General features: G+C 41.4%; 1 protein-coding gene across 11 annotated transcripts in view; it reads right to left on the minus strand.

The window, feature by feature from the left end:
- Positions 1-18,116, minus strand: part of SBF1 (SET binding factor 1) — a 1,129,538-nt gene that overhangs the window by 847,573 nt on the left and 263,849 nt on the right. For all 11 annotated transcript variants that reach the window (XM_069229431.1, XM_069229429.1, XM_069229425.1 and 8 more), the window contains exon 5: positions 7,095-7,205. In XM_069229431.1, the coding sequence (XP_069085532.1) occupies positions 7,095-7,205 (111 nt within the window). The remainder of the gene's footprint in view (positions 1-7,094; positions 7,206-18,116) is intronic.

Genomic DNA, 18,116 nt, shown 5'->3' on the forward strand with positions numbered 1-18,116 from the left:
CCCAGTGTTATCAAGTGCAAAAATGACAAAATACTCAAGTACTACTAGCACAAAATGAGCCACATAACGCCACCGAATTTGCCTTTTCGTGACTTATAATTTACTCAACCCTGCCGCATAATTTTGTGCTCCCCGCTGCATAATTCCAGTGCCCTTGATTTTACCATCTCCTTTGTGCCAAGTGATGCTTTCTTCCACTTCCCCACTTATCCACTGCTTTTAGTCTCTCCAACACTTCCTGTTATTCTACCACCTTCTCTTCCTTTGCTTTCCCATCCCTCCTCCACTTTCTCAATCGCTGCTACACTGTTCTTTCCTCACTTTTTGCCCCTCTCTACCAGTTACTCCATTGCTTTGCTACCCTTACCGGCTACTTGATTGCCTTATGTCTCATCCACCATTTTCTAGGAACTCTGCTGCCTTCTAGCTCTTCCACTGATTTTCGTGCCCGATGCCAGTTACGTCATTGCTTTGCTATCAATCCATACTTCTCTATTGTTTTTGTCTTTCGTACAAGGTCTTCCTTTGGTCTAGCGCCCCTTATCGCTCTTATGTTGCTTTTTTGTCCCCCTCCCCCCAATGTTCTCTCTATTGCTGTCACTCCTACCCATGCCTCCGTTGCTTTTCATTCCCTCACATTGAGCTCCTAGCTGTCGCTCCCCCAACCTCTCATTTTCTCGCCTATTTTTCTTCAAAAATAGGCCTGTGCACCTACACACTGTTATCAGACCACATGGTTTTTATTCCCACGTTTACATTTCTGTAATATAATTTAATGTTTGCAAATGTTGGTTGTCCATCTTGAAATTACAGTTACCTTAAAATGCTTTTTCTCTCAGAAAACCCATTTCAAAGCATTCCATGATGGCCACCAGTGCATCTGAATGTGACGCATTCTGTCATTTTCAATTCTTTTTTATATTTTTCACTATACTTTACAAATAAGCATTAGCAAATTCAATAGGTTGGTCCTCACATTTTAAATGCGAGACCTACTGGCTTTGCCAAAGCTTATTATATATGGACAGTGAATTAAAGTTGTAACGTATATTTCAGATGAGGCAAAAATTAAATCGGGGTAATCGTAGTATGTTTGCCACCTCTGGTATTCCAGTCATAAGACACCTTTACCAAGTCATTACTATTTCTCCTGGCTGCTTTGATAAGTTTGCAAATAACCATGCTGTACACCACTATCCAGACCATACCTTTCTCACATACTAAACTACAGCATATAAATAGCTACATTTGCCCTTCTCATTTCTCTGTCATCTGAGGATTCTTATCAGCTCATATCACTAGTTCATTTGGTACCACTCTACAACAAACAACTTCCTTTTAGCTTGCAACTCTACACAGTGTGGTATAATCATACACTGCGCACATCTTTCATATACACTCTCATTAAATTTCAATAACTATAAGTATCAACTAAAGGGGGTTGTGAAAACGCCTCTATGGTCGCAAATCAGACATCAAAACATAGCAAGTGTCTTTCTTGAAGAATATCAGCAGTGACATGCCCTGAGTGACTGAGTGTGTTTATGTGCACATCAGGTTTTATAAAAAGATCACCAGATCCAAGCTTCTTATATTAGTGGTATGTGACCAAATCAGTGCTTTATAAAAACAACTCTAGGAACTAACGATACAGCGAGGCTCATTACAGGGTGATACAATGAGAACAGAGGACTAAAAAAATAGAGGTGGTGAGGAGAAAAAAGATGACCATACCACTCCTTCGTCATCTGCGTCCAGCTGGATAGAAACAAATAACAGACAGTGAGAGTGGGAGAGGAAGAGATGGATGGTAGAGGAGGAGAGAAAAACAATGAAAACAGAAAAAAACTGAAAATAATTTTCTCAAACCAACAGGTCAACAATACATATTCAAATCCAACTCAAACAAATTTACAAACACACATTCATTAGCATATGTACTATATCGTACGCAGAACTCACTATCAAACCCACAATCATAAAGATGTTGTTATGTAATTGGCAGATATTAAAAGGTATACGTTCTCTGGCACAATGTTCATGCTCACCACCACAAGAAGTTTTCTTTTTCAAGAAATGACTTGCCAAAGGTGGGGAAGGGGTGTAGGAGAGAGACAACATGACAGTCCAAATTGTACAGAGCAGCAAGTGGTTCATACGTGCAAATGTTCACACCAAGTCTGCGGTCCCTATAGCACTACTCTTAGGAACGTGCATAATCACTAACTAGCTTGTGAAAACAACAAGACCACACACAACAGAGCATGTTCACTGCTAAAAATACATCTGAAAGTTTTTCCTCTCTCCACAATGGCTTATTGTACCTGTATTCAATAAACTGATAAAAAAAAAAAATCCTTCTTCAGAAGTCTTGTGAAAAGCTACAATTCACTCATCTAAACAGCAATTATCACTCAAAACTGTACAATCCAGGAAAGACTATTATCACTATTCCACAGAAAACATCCCACTAAGGAAATCTGATGAACCAAATGCAACAAGGTGAATTACTTTACATCAGAAACACTCATAGCAACGAACAATTAAAATGACATTTTTTTCGCTCAATAATTGGCAAAGTACATGCTACAATCTCTATAGGTCAAAAACATCAACTATATCTCATGTTTTTATTATGCATATGCTTCAGCATTGTAATTCCGATTTGCTAAAAAAAATTTGCAGGTCCAGTTGCTACAGTCTTTCACATTCACATCTTGGGCAAATGATGGCTGTATGTTAAAAACAGACTTTAGATGGTCAACATGATCAAAACCTGATAGAAAAATATATCAACATTATGCTGTGTGAGCGTAATAGCTCCTTCTATGTATGCTCTTCAAGGCATAGGTTATTAGCAATATCCTTCAGACATGAGAATTTACTGCTGATTAGTATTTTTGCTTCAAATGATTAACACAAGTCTACGGCAAGAACAAGTGCTAAGACCTGATCCATTATGGAACGAAGAACCTTCTCAATTATGTACAGTAACGATTTTTATACAATTATATGTCTCTGTTAAACACATCACTTACTTCAGTAAAGCTCTTCCTAATGTAATGGCTACCTAACTGCAGATTCCCCACACTATGAATTCACGCTGACTGCTGCCAGAAACTTTTCCAGGAATTGTCCCCACAAGCAGCAACTGGGATCAGCAACAACCTTGCCCCGCCTCCGGAAGTGACAGCACAGAACCGCATACAACAGCCAACCATGAGTGCTGATGTCAGTTAATAATAAAGTATTATGTGACCTCAGACTAGTAGCATCAGTAACAGAATGAAAACCGTGACACTATGTAGAATTTAACACGGGCATTCATAAAACCCAGATGTTCACTCCACAAAATGGGGGATGGGGGAGAAGGCAGTGAGGAATCTACAGTTAGACAAAATAGCCACAAGAAAAAGCGTTATGAAGGTAAGTAACTTGTTCTTCTGATGGATACTTATAACCACAGATTCCTTACCATCAAATAGATACCAAAGTAGTACCTCCAAAAAGGTGGAGGACCTGTGCAGTGGGCTGAACACCAAGAAATCCTGCAGGACAGAGCAGTCAAAATGGCTCTTTCTGTGAATAAAGGAAATAATGTTTGGTGAAGGTGTGGGCGGACACCTAGGTAGTCACCTGGCAGATACGAGGCACTAGAAAACTCATGGCTAAGGCCACAGTGGCAGCCTTTTCTCTAGTAGAATGACCTTGAAGGCCCACAGGAGGCTCCTTCTGAGCCAAGGCACAGAACATTTTTATGCAGAGGACAATTCATCTAGATATAGTACGTTTCTGGACAGTTCCCCCCGTGGAGAGGGAAATAATGGTAGGCTGACAGACTTCCTCAGTTGGAATGGCATCATCAACTTTCGTAGAAAGGATGCCTGGGTCCGAAGTCCAACTTTTTTGGAAAGAAGGTGGCATATGTTTGTCGTGCTGACAGTGTCTGCTGATTAATGACATAGCCTGCTGAATAAATGCAATGAGGAATACAGTCTTCAGGTCATAAGACTGAAATAACAGATGTGGATAAGGTCAAAAGGTATGCACAGTAAAAGTTAGAGCCAAGTTATAGTCATTTTATAAAAAAGGAAACAAAAAAGAAAAAGAAAAAAATTAAGTAAGTCTGAGTAGGTATACTAAGCTTTGAGGCTCACAGGACTTTAACGTATGGGGCCAGAAAACTGAAAGCCAGTTTACTATGGAGCTCTTTATCAGAGTCAACAGCTTGCAATTCAGCTGTGTGTCTTCATCAGACATCATGATCCGAAGGGAAGAGACTGGATTGATCATGAATTTATTTCAATATGGGCCTTATTCTCAGTTTAGTTAATAAACCAGATTTTAAAAGAGTTTTAAAATGCATGTGTCCCCGAACTCTGTACAGAGGTGAAGATATTCAATGTTCTCAAATATCAGCAAAGCTCCTATCACAGACAACTGATTATAAATTCATAGTATCCAGGCTGGAACGATCTTAGATTTATTAGACCGAAGTTTTAAGTTCTGCTCTAGCTGCAACATGAACATGGGGCTAGCACAGCTTACCACTGATTGATCTTGTATACAAAAAAGGCACAAGTAGGGTGTTTGCCCCTCTTCAACTGGTAGACACTAGATAGGGAGTGGGAGGTAGGAGAACGAAGGGGTAATGAAAGAAGTGTTCTCAATTCACTGATTGTCAGAGCGCAGCTGCTGCTCCACAATGTTTCGCAAAACTGGCAAGCATGTGCGTTCACACAGTGACATGGTTGTGTTGTGTATAAAGTACACATGCTTACATGTAACAGTCCACTAATTACCTACATATCAGAGTGCTACAGAAAAGTTTCCAGTCTTACCATCACTCAATAGAAAGGATACCCACAAGCAGAGAATGAAAAAAAAAAACTTTGAAGTATGTGATTTATCTGTAATCATTGGCCTGAAACGTGTTCTGTTGCAGATTCACAGGCACTGAATTCTCTCACAATCTAGTAATGGGACAGGAATATTACAACAACTTTTTATATTGTCTTTATGTTGCAGCTAAAGAAGTGACCATCATCATGAGTAAACTTCAACAATGTTATTGAGTGCTATTCCATTTAAAAAGTTGTGCCTTGGTGCAAGGACCTTTTACATCTTGACTCTCACTTGCTTACTTCTCATTTCAGGGCTTGTGTGGGCTGTAATTACCCATCATGAGTTTGTTACTCACCTTGTAGCATGGAGGCATGACTGTCCTTACAATGCTAATTTTTTCTGGTGCTACTTTTTTCTTTTTATGTAAGCACTCTAGAACAGTGCATGTATTTTCCATCTGTCTCCCTCGTGTGCTTCTCTGCCCCCTCATCTCAGTGTTGCTCTGTCTAGCTGTGCGCTTCTCACCAACCACCCTGTGTTAGAGTGCCAAAGTCAGGCTTAAGGCAGCAAACTTAAACCCTAGGTTTCTATCAGCCCTCACTCACACAAACACTTTTGAGTACCCTGAACTTGCTCCCTCAGTGTGTGCTTTGGGTGAGCAAATTTACTTTTGGTCTCCTTTTCTTAAGAGGCATATCAGTGGATCATCTGTATCTATTCGGGATAGAATATATTTCAGAATACGTTAATCAGTGGGATTTGCACTAAATATGAAACTTTTTCACTCTTTCCTAGAAATAAAATTAAAGTGGGAAAGAATCCAGAAACAAGTGAGACAACTCATCTGAGATGCAGTACTTTTCATAGCTTACCTTAAACACATTCTTCCTTGGGTATACTGCATACATCTAGCAATACTACACCAAATACTTCTCCAACAGTCCATGGTGATCTCTTTGCCCAGTTCAGTCTGCTATGCTCTCATACATACTGTCTATTTGCTCTCGTCTTTTAAGCATGTGTTAAGTCATGACAGAGTACGTCTTCAAACCCCTCATCAATTGGTGTTGGTAATGTCCTTTATAAAGTGTCATTTCTTGATTTCCAAAAGTTTTGTTAGAAATCCCAAAAATGTCTGCTCTGCTGCGTCAATCTTCTTTGATCCAAATCTGTAACTAACGGTAAGCAACAGCAGGTGTTTGAGAGGCAGGCTCAGGAATCCTCAGTTCTAAATATATCCTTTTCTATCTTTTTTTGGGTTCATTTAATCAAATACGGAAGCTGGCAAGGTTGCATTCATGTTCTCCTCATTGCTAGGAATGCCCATACCTATATCAGCAGTGAGTATAAAAAGGATTATGTACTACCATTCAAATTCTTGGTTTGAGGTTTGTGAACAACCTTACAAAAGTACAACTTGAATCAATAACCTTGTCAAGAGGTTAACTGTAAAGTAGATGACCCTAAAAAAATCAAGATACTTCTAGTTAATTCCATTAGTCTAAATCTTTGTGTTCTCAAAAAGCCATGGGATGCTTTACACAATAAGGTGTCATTCCTCTATGCATTGTTTGTTTTCATGCAGGCAGTGTTTATCTACCACTGGTTAATAACACCTGAAAATATCACTTCATTATGCAGTGTTAACCGATTTGCAAGTTCCTTACCAATATTTTTCCCCAGGAGAGTTTGAATGTGCTTTGTTTCTTTCAGCAACCATGTACATGTATCTAGGCATTTTTATTGAACCTCTAATAGTTTTGCTATATAAGTGGATGTCGTTGGTATTCCTCTCCGATACATTCACAGAGTCTTACAAAAATGTCAAACGGTGACTGGAAAAAAAACGTAACAAAAAACACAGCATATACAGCGGATTTTGACCCCACTCAGCATTGATAAACATTCTTAGCCATCTCAGTCAGAATACTGCTACTAGAACTGCCATTCCTGAACTCAAGGGAGTAGAACTACCACGCCCTTGCTAGAGCAAGTGAGACAGATTTTTTTTTTGTTGCAAAAACAAAAAAAACGAATGTGCAATCTCGCCTTTCACTAGACAGGTGATTGCCCTATATTTTCTCTTACATCCACTCATAGCAGTAGATTGTTCAAATCAAGACCCACTCTTTTAAAGTGGTTAAGTGATTTCTCTGTGATATAGGAAAGGCACAGCAAAACAAACAATAAAGTAAGCAACAAATGTCATGTCCATTAACACAGCGAGTTCAGAGAAGAAAAAAAACTACCTGCGAGCCTCCAGTGATAGGGATAGTGCAAGTCAAGAGGTTTCCAATCACAGTCTCCAGCGACGCACTGAGGCCATCCACATAGATGGTGTAAATCAGACCTAGGGAATTCTGAAGAAAAGATAAATTATCATTTTATGGGCAGGAAAAAGTGATCAATACCACAACCATGGCCTCCTCCAGAAGTGGTTTTACCAACAGGGAAGCTGCATCTAGTAAAACCGGGCTCATCTTTTCGAATCAAAATTTCAGGTCTGGTAACAATGGCCCTTACTTAGTATGGCCGAAAGACATTCTCTGAGAGACACTGCTTTCACCATGCTCGTAATGAGATCTAAAGTGTCATTCTGAACGTCACAGTATGTCAAGCTTCACATCAAGTGTTACTCAAGTGTTAAACGAGGTGTATGTAAATGCAGTCACATTGGGTGGTCCAACAAACAGAGTGCTGTGCTGGATTTGAAATTTTTACATCTCATGCTTCCAGAGAAAATAAAAGTAAAATATTACATGTGAACAATACAGTTTTGCCTGCATGCATACACTGCACCACAGAACTTTATTGCTTAAATGCTGAGACTCCCATGGCAAATGTTAAGCACTGCGTGCAAGAAAAGAAGTATCTATATGTCTGAAACAGAGGAATATGTAGCGAAAATAAATGTAAAGCTACACTACATAGGAAAGGATTATCAAACTAGGAACAGAGATCTAAGTCAGCACATAGCAAGGAATATACCTTAAATGTCAGAAAGTCAGGTCTATAAAGACTGTTTATCCCAAAAAGTCATGGAAGGAGGGAAGTGTCTTTGTGTTGAGGAAGAAGTGTGGGTGCAAGAGGGAGAGTGACTAGAGATGTTCAAAAAAGATCTGTCTGTTTATCTATATGTCTGTCTATCTATATTTCTATCTGTCCATCCATTCACTGAAAGAAAGGTTAGAGTAACGTTATAGTAACAATGTGTTAGTGGCAACATTAATGTTATGAACTAAAAAATAAAAAATAAAAGCAAAGAAATTCACCAGTTATAGTGAGCAGTGCAGACTATAACTTGCGTACCCGCCATGCATTTTAGTTTTGTGGGTGAATTTCTAAGGCTTTCTTTTTTATTAATTTTTTTACCAAAAAAATATTTTCTCACAACTTACTATAATGTTACCTTAATCTGTTTATTCAGTGAATTTCTAGGGGTTTTGTTTTTTAATGTAAAGTAATATTTAATTAGATAAATAAAAGCAACCAACACCCCCACAGACAGTCAACCCACACAGTGCACAGCCTTTGGCTGTGTACAGCAGTGGGTTGCAACAGGGCCTGGCCTGTGGCCAAGCACTTTGGCCAACCCACCCAGAGGCAGACGACCGGCCCTGCAGGCAGGCAACCTCACACTGAGGAGAGCCACTTGTACGCGGAGTGGAGTTGGCCACCTGTGTCCAACTTCACACCGACAGCCACCTGGAGGCAGTCAACCCCATGCCACACACAGACTTTGCTCGTGCATGGCGTTAGCCGCAGGGCCTCTGTTGCAGCCAGGCTCTGCTTCCAACTACCACAGGCATCAAACACCATGAGCACAGCCCTTGGTCGTGCGCAGTCGGCAGTTGATCACAGAGCTTAGCCTGCTGCCAGGCTCTGTGGCCAAACCCCAAGCAGACTGCCAACCCATACAGTCCACAGCCTTCAAAGTGCGCAGTGTAGGCCTGTCGTTCGGGTCCTAGAGACCCTATTTCCTGGGGCCAAAAAATACATATTAAGGGGAGGGGATCATGCAATCCCCTGGGGTCAAACACAATAAGAAATGGAAAGGGGTCACGGGGTCCCACTACCCAAGCCATCTTGGGCCTCCAGGCACCCCATCACCTGGGGGGTAAAATCTACGGGGCTGTGCAGCCCCCCTCCTTGATCCTTATAAGGCACCGGAGATCCCTTCCCCTGGAGCCAAACCAATGAAAAATGGAAGGGGGCCGTGTGGTTTCCTCCCTAAGCTGTATTAGGCCTTAAGCCCCCCACCCCTCATGATCCTATGTATTTTAAAAGGTTGGGGAGGGCTTGGCACATGGTCCTCACCCTGAGCCTCATTTGAACCTGGGGACCCAATTCACAACAGCCCTACGAATTATAAAGGGGAGGGGGGCTTAATTAAGCCCCAGGGACCACATCCCTAGATTCCATATCACTAAAGAGGGGTGCTCACCCAGGTCACCCACCAAGCACTCATTGGGGACTGCACGGAGGAGCCCAAGGGTCGCCACCAGCTCCCAGCATGCTCAGGGGGCCAGCATGACTTTCACCCGCAGGCACCAGCTATTTATACTGCTCCTTCCAGGTGGGAGCAATCTGTTGATCTGTCTCCCTGCCTGCATCATCCTTCCCCGCATGTGCTGATGAGTGCAGAGAAACCACTGTGTCCCTGGGTAGGGTTCCACGGGACACAGCATGCGAGTTAGCCCCGGAAGATGCCTGGAGCCATTGAACACTCAAGGAAGGGGGTCCCTCCCTTTTTTATTTTTTTAAGTCACAGCCCTCGGTGGTGGGGTCCCTGGGGCTATCGAAGGCTCAGGAAGAGGGGCAGTGTAGCTCCCCTCCCATTAAAAATTACAGTGGGCCCCCAGGGATGGAGTCCAAAGGGCCAAATAAGTCTTGGGGAGGGTGGCAATTGGCCCCTTTCCCTAAATAATGATAATAGAGGGGGACGATTAAGGCTCGGGGAGGGAGCGGTGCACCCCGCCCTAGTTACATTAAATTGAGCCCCATGGAATGTGGTCCCTGGGGCTGAAAACGGCCAGGGGTAGGGGAGCTGGCAGGACCCTTCCCTTAGTTAAAGTATGTGATCCCGTGCTGGCATTTGTTTTTTTTTATCCCAGTACTGCTGGCTCAAAAATAGGTGCTTGTTTTTCAATTTAGTGCCGCAGTGGGGGACAAAGTCTCAGAGTCCAGTAATGGCACCAGCAACACTCTTCTTGTGCTCCTGCGGGAATCTGACTCCTGTGGGAGCGAACTGGTTCAAGGGAAATAAAGCTCCCTGTGTCATTGAGCACCCTATTTTTATAGTGGTGCTCCAGCAAGAGTCTCTGGAGGATCTTAGGGACCCAACCACGCAGATATACGAATATGTTTTTACCCTCAATGTCTCACAAAACACTTCAAGCAGAACATTTTGGCAGCCATCTTGGGACTATGGAAAAAAAAAAAAAGGACAGCTCCCGCCAAGTCAGAGCAAACACTTCACTTTCTGCAAGTGGAAGCTGTCAAACAGCTTTTACTTACAAAAAGGGACGTTTTCATCTGTTTCCCTGCATGCAAATATGCATGCAGGGAAACAAATGAAAACATTGCTCCCACAAGCAGGGAGCAGCTATTTAAAGCAGGTCCCAGCTTGTGAGAGCAATGCTGGCTACCACATGACACGGGGAGCCAGTGAGGACTGCGTGGGCCTTCAGGCTCCCGCTACGGTTCTGTCATTCTCTCGCTCTCTTTTATCCCATAAAGGGGTGGAAGAGAGAGGGACACTTATTGCAATGCTCTCCGTACAATGAGTTTGAAGAGTCAGACTATCGAGATGTTTGGTAAGAATGTTATAGTTACGTTTAGAATCAGAGCAGAACAGTCACTTCTGGACTAATGGTCAAGGTCTTGTGCTGTCACTCAGTAGGCTGAAGAATCAAATCCTAGTATTTCTTGGCAGTGTGTCTGTTTATTTTCTAGTTTTTTCCACTGTTAAACATTCCTAGTGATGAAACATTGAAGTCTTTTTCCCCAAACAAAAAATCTGTGGGTGGAATGTCATAGCCAAGTCTGGACACTGCACAGTAAGGAGTGACAGCTGGCCTAGTGCTTAAGGTCTCAGACATGCACACTAAAGGTTAAGGGGTTCTAGTCTAGGCAAGTCTGTGGTGAATTCCTGCTTTAGTTTCTTTTCAAATATAAAAATGTAAGTTACAAAGTAAAATGTGATCTCACTTTTTAAATTACAAAAACATTTTTATTTTCAATTTGTCTGGAAAGATTGAATTCTAGGAATATTATTCATCAAAGCCTAATTTGCTCGCTGTCTCTCAATCTCTCACTTTCTCTCTCTCTGGGTTAGGTTGTTACAGGAGGTTAGCCTCAGGGCCAAAGGCCGTTTGCGGAGGTGGTTGGATTAACATATAGTAAAGAAAATAACTTTGTGTTAAAAAAAAACATAGAAATTCACTGGGAAAACAAAGGTTACTTACAGGGACATGAAATTAGAAAATAGAATTTAAAAACCATAGAAATTCACTTAAAAAACAAAGGTTACAGGGATTTTATAGTTAAGCTCACATTTTAAATGTACAAAACTATAGAAATTCAGGAGTTATAGTTAGTTACTTTAAGTAACTAACTCGTGCCCCAAGGTAACTATAACTTATTTCTTAGCCCTGCTTGAGTAATCACCCCTTATTTTATTAATTTGAATGAAAAACCTACTCGTGGTTGCAGTAGGTAGTCATATTTAGGGCCGAGTTTCAACAGGAAAAGCTTTTTTGCTTTTCAATAACTTGTGCACCGATGACTAATCTCCACAAAATTTTCAAAACGAATACGATTGTCAGTTGAGCTGCTGCTTTGAAAGTTTCATGGTGATCTGTCAAGCAAGGGCAGAGAAAAAGTAGGGGGGGTCCCAAACACGTTTTCCCCATGCCCTTTCCGACAAGGATTTTGAACATGACTACAGCCAGAACTGTTGGACCGAAGTATATCAAATTTGGCAGAAAGCTTGCTTTTGGTCCAGAAAGTGTTCTTTTTCTTATTTGGTGTGAATCTGTTATTTTAAAGAAGAAGAAATATCTAGGGACTTCGAGCCTCCGCAGATCCCGGAGATCTTAGTGGCTTCCAACACTTCAATCAGAAAGAGTTGGCAGCCATTTTGGGACTCTGCTTCAGATAGATAGATAGATAGATAGATAGATAGATAGATAGATAGATAGATAGATAGATAGATAGATAGATAGATAGATAGATAGATAGATAGATAGATAGATAGATAGATAGATAGATAGATAGATAGATAGATAGATAGATAGATAGATAGATACACGTACAGGCCCATATATGGCCCCAGAGACCACCACTTCCCTGTGGCTGGCCTGTGTAAAAGAAAGGAAGTGGGCAGCGCAGCCCCCCTCCTGGAACTATTAATGGCCTTGGGAACCCCCAGGGCAGCCTACTGCTATCTCCCAAGGTGTCTACCTTTGGGAGTGAGCTGATTGCTTTTGTTTGACAGGAGCTGTGATAGCTGCTGCCAAGCAAAAACAAACACTAACTTTGCTCCCAGCAAGCGGGAGCATGAAAACTGCTTGCTGGGAGCGGAACTTTCATCTTTTTCTTTGCCCGCTATCATTTAGGTAGGGACAGAGATGAAATATTGCTCCTACATGCAGAAAGCTGCATATTTAGCAGCTCCCTGCATGCAGGAGCTATGCTGGCTCCCGCAGGAGGCAGGGAGCCATCTGGGACAGTGGGGGCCTTAAGGCTCCCCTCGCAGTACCCATCATCTAATAAGGAAAGTCAAGGAACAAACACACTGACAAAGTTACAAACACAACCTCACTGGAGGCATTATATTGGCGTCCTTTACGCAGCTGTAGTGTAGGAGATGCACTATACATTTACTCAACATGATATAACTTACTAATTAGCCAGGAGAAAGTACTCCAGTTGGGTAGACATTTTTAACAAAATGGGGACCTCTTCTTTGATAAATATGCAAGGCAGGATTCATTCTGGCACGATGCTCATTTCACAAAAATTAAACCTCAACAAGAAGCTCTTACAGAGCAAAACAAAGCAGGGACCCTAGTTAAAACTCCACTTTTATTAAGTACTAATCATCGTAACTTCTAGCGCATGGCCAAGGCAAAGCAAGCATGTTTTCTCTGCATTTCAACCTTGAAAAGATTTCTGTAATCCTTGATGGAGGTGTGACGAGTGGATTCTTTCTTATAATCTGCTGCCAAGACCAGACATTGTGTTCTCCCATTTAAAACTACAAGTATGTAAAATGGCGAAAAGCCCCACCCCATATACATTACTGGTATACAACGTCTTCCCCCCCTTTTCCCATGATGATGGACAGCTTATTAAAAAAAGCCTGCTAAGTGTGTTTCCCACCGATACTGAAGCAGCCTTCTTGATGCACAGGAATATGATCACAGCTCCATCAAACAAATAAGCACTTCAGGTGTGGCGTGGTGCTGGGTGGTTATAGGGGGGTAGGCTGACACTCCACTTCACATCGGGTTTGGTGCTTATAGGAAGATGGCTGGAGGACCTGGCCGCAGGCCACGCCCTGCCGCCAACCCCCAGCGGTGGTTGAATTAACATAAAGTAATTAAAATTACTTAACATTAAAAAAAAACTTAGATATTCACTGAAAACAACAAAGGTTACAGGGACATTACAGTTAGGAAATAGATTTAAAAAACCATAGAAATTCACCTAAAAAAAACAAAGGTTACAGGGACGTTATAGTTAGGCCCACATTCCAAACGTACAAAACCACAGAAATTCATGAGTTCTAGTTAGAGTTACTTCAAGTAACTATAACTCATGCACTAAAGTAACTATAACTCGCACTCTCACCAGGCACTGCTAATTACCCCATATATTAGATCAGTCAAGACATGTTCTATGGCCACCATTAAAATTATCACTGCGTCATTTGCAATAAAATTATTGAGGAGAACATTGTGCATGGCGGGCCTGATTTGTTGTTAGCTTAGGGCAAGAGTTATAGTTACTTGAAATAACTAACTATAACTGCTGAATTTCTATGGTTTTGTATGTTTGAAATGTGAGCCTAACTATAACGCCTCTGTGATCTTTGGTTTCTTAATTTAATTTCTAAGTTTTTTTCTAAAATTCTATTTCCTAACTAACGTTCTTGTAACCTTTGTTTTTTTTTGTCATTGAAAATATATATGTTACCAACTGGTAGTTGCCAGTAGGTAGTTAAAGTTAGGACCACGTTTCCATAAAAAAACACTTTTTAACTTACTATATTTTTGGCACCGTTTGATGAAACTTCACGAACATTTTTGCCAGTGACTCTTGATGTGCATGGGAAGTTTCGGAGTGATTCGTCAAGTGGGGGCCATGAAAAAAGAGGAGTCAAAAAATGTGTATTTCCCATGTTAATTCCCAAAGATGTTTTGAACACGACTACAACCTGAATCGCTGGATGGAATGACACCAAATGTGGTAAAAAGGTAAGCTTGGGTATGCAGATTACGCTTTTGCATATTTGGTGTAAATATGTTCAGTAGTTTTAGAGATATTTTCAAGATTATCTCTGCGAATTCACAAATGCAAGTGCCAACAGAAATTCTGTGATTGGCTGGCCGCAACCTGACCAGAAAGTTGCTGCCACCATTTTAGGTAACAGGACATGGTGTCCAGGGCTGCGAAATAAAATGAAAAGTGCCATAAAGAGTCAGGATGAAGGTACCATGACTCCAGGGCTGTGATATAGGGGTCTTTGAATTCGAAATTATGTCTTTTAAAGTATTTTTGTTACCATGGGTGGCATTCCTGAATACGCTGTGATGCTCAGCATGGCCCCTCATCTACAGTTGTGACAAATTCACAAATATCAGAAGAAAAAAAAAAACATTCACAAACTTATTCATACACTAATTCATTCACTCATAGTAGCACTCAGACACTCATGCAACTACTAACAGCCACTCAGACACTCACACACCCACTAACAGAACCACACATCCACTCAGACCCTTACGTACCCACTCAGGCTCTGACACACACACTCAGTGACTCAGACACTGACACACCCACTCAGACCGTAACACATCCTCTCAGACTCTCACGCACCCAGTCACTCATACACCCACTCACAGACCCACTCAGACTGTCACACATCCACTCACAGAACCACTCAGACCCTCACAAACCCACTCACATCCAGACAGGCACTCTCACAGCCAGAAACACTCTCTCACACCTATTCACATACCCAGAGAGACAGACCCTTTGGCCGTGCATGGTGAGGTTGGTTGGTTATAGAGGGTTGGCCACAGGGCCTGGCCACAAGCCAGACAAAGTGGCCAATCCCCGCTGTGAATGGCCAAAGGCCGTGTGTGGCGCAGGATTGGGTGGTTATAGGGGGTTGGCTTCAGGCCCTACTGCCAACCCCTGCTGCACATGGCTGAAGGCTGTGCACTGTGCTGCGTTAGGTGTTTATAAGAAGTTGGCCGCTGGGCATGAAGGCCATGCGCAGCGGTGGTTGGATTAACATATAGTAGCTATGCACTAATTACCCCGAAATTACAGCAATCATGACAACTTTCATAACTTTACTGATAATGTCAATGTAACATTTGCATTAAAATTAATGAGCATAAAACTGTGAATGGCGGGGCGAGTAATAGTTACCTTTGAGCACAAGTTACAGTTACTTAAAATAACTATAACTGCAGAATTTCTTAGGTTTTGTACGAGTAATTTCAGAACCTAACTATAATGTCTCTTATAACTGATTTTATAAGTGAATTTCTATGTTGTTTTTAAATTCTATTTCCTAACTATAGCATACCTGTACCCTTTGTTTTTTTCAGTGACTTTATATATGAAAAATGTCACTTACCCAGTGTACATCTGTTCGTGGCATGTAGTGCTGCAGCTTCACATGCTAGGCATTATTCCACCATCTAGTGTTAAGCTCGGAGTATTACAAGTTATTTTTCTTCGAAGAAGTCTTTTCGGAGTCACGGGATCAGTGACTCCTCCTCTCGGTCATACTGCGTATGGGCATCGACTCCATTGTTAGATTGTTTTCCAGCAAAAGGGTGTAAGAAGGAGTGACAAAGTGTAAGAATATAAATGTGGTATAAAAGCAGTAAGTAAAAATAGATGTCCATGCAAATGTATCTACATTATGTACAAATAATGAAACAACGACTACAGGCCTCCGGTGAGGAGGGAGGGTGCATGTGAATCTGCAGCACTACATGGCATGAACAGATGTACCATGGGTAAGTGACATTTTCTGTTCGATGGCATGTGTAGCGGCAGATACACATGATATGCATAGACAACAAAGCAGTTACTTCACCCCAAAATTAGGGTGATTAGCCTGTAGAAGATGAAGTTGTTTGAAATAATGTTCTTGAGACAGCTTGGCCAACATTGGCCTGTTGCTTTGAAAATATATCTACACAATAATGTTTTGTAAATGTATGAGTAGACCACCATGTGGCAGCTTTACATATGTCTGCCATTGGTATGTTTCCTAAGAATGCCATAGATGCACCTTTCTTTCTAGTGGAATGTACTCTAGGTGTGATCAACGTTATCTTTCTGCCTTAATGTAACATGTTTGTATGCATTTATCTTGCTAATCCTTGCTTAGAGATAGGTTTGCCTTTATGTGGTTGTTGAAAGGCAACAAAAAGTTGTTTTGTTTTTCTAAATTCTTCGGTTCTATCTACATAGTACATTAGAGCTCTTTTGAGGTCAAGAGTATGAAGGGATCTTTCTGCAACGGAGTCTGGCTGTGGAAAGAAGACTGGCAATTATACTGTTTGGTTTATGTGAAAAGGTGATACCACTTTTGGCAGAAATGTGGGATTTGTTCCAAGTACAACTTTATGTTTGTATACTTGGAAAAAAGGTTCTTCAAGAGTGAATGCTTGTATTTCACTAACTCTTCGCAGTGAAGTAACAGCTGCTAGGAAGGCAACCTTCCATGTCAAAAATTGAATCTCACAAGAACGCATGGGTTCAAAAGGTGGGTCCACGAGTCTGGTGAGTATGATATTTAGACTCCAAGTAGGAACAGGTGGTGTTCTAGGGGAAATAATACGTTTTAATCCTTCCATGAAGGATTTTATATTTGGAACTCTGAATAGAGAGGTGTGTTGAATAGTCAGCAAGCATGCTGATATTGCTGTAAGATGGATTTTAATTAGATGAGAAAGCTAGATTTGATTTCTGCAAATGAAGTAGATAGCATACAATTTATTGTACAGATGCTGTTAGGTGGATTTGTATTTTTAGAGTGACAGTGGTAAACAAATCTTTTCCAATTATTAGCATAACATTGTCTAGTGGTAGGTTTACATGCCTGCTTGAGCACTTCCATGCATTCAAATGGAAGTTGTAGGTATCCAAATTCTATGACTTCAGGAGCCAAATCGCTAAGTTGAGAGCACTGGGGTTTGGATGCCTGATTTGACCTTTGTTTTGTGTTAACAAATCCGGCCTGTTTGGAAGTTGAGTGAGGTACTACCGACAGGTCTAGGAGTGTGGTGTACCAATGTTGTCGTACCCACGTTGGGGCTATGAGTATCATGGTTAGAGATGTCTGATGTAGTTTGTTGACCAGAAAGGGAAGTAGGGGAAGAGGGGGAAAAGCGTAAGCAAATATCCCTGACCAGTTGATCCATAGAGCACTGCCCTTGGATAGAGGATGTGGGTGTCTGGATGTGAAGTTTTGGCATTTTGCTTTTTCGCTTGTTGCGAATAAGTCTATTTCTGGTGTCCCCCACTTTTTAAAGTACTTTTGAAGTACCTAAAAGTGAATCTCCCATTTGTATGTCTGTTGGTGGGTCCTGCTTAGGAGATCCACCAGCTGACTGTGTATTCCTGGAATGTATTCTGCTAATAAATGAATGTGATTGTGAATTGCCCATGTCCATATTGTCTGGGCTAAAAGGGACTGTTGTGATGAATGTGTCCTGCCTTGCTTTTTCAGGTAATCCATGGTCGTCATATTGCCTGTTTTTATCAGAACAATCTTGTGTTTGAGAAGGGGTTGAAAAGCAAGGAACACAGCTAATAATTTTAAATGGTCTATGTGAACCTTTTTCGGTTTTGAATCCCATTACCCTTGAATGGTAAGGTTGTTGAGATGAGCTCCCCAACCTATCACTGATGCATCTGTTATTGTGGTCTTAGGCACAGGGTCTTGAAATTACCACTCCTTCATTAAATTGCTGAGATTCCACCATTGAAGGGACTTGTGCATTTGGCGGTCCAAC

Source organism: Pleurodeles waltl, chromosome 4_1, assembly GCF_031143425.1.
Source record: "Pleurodeles waltl isolate 20211129_DDA chromosome 4_1, aPleWal1.hap1.20221129, whole genome shotgun sequence".
Taxonomy (NCBI): domain Eukaryota; kingdom Metazoa; phylum Chordata; class Amphibia; order Caudata; family Salamandridae; genus Pleurodeles; species Pleurodeles waltl.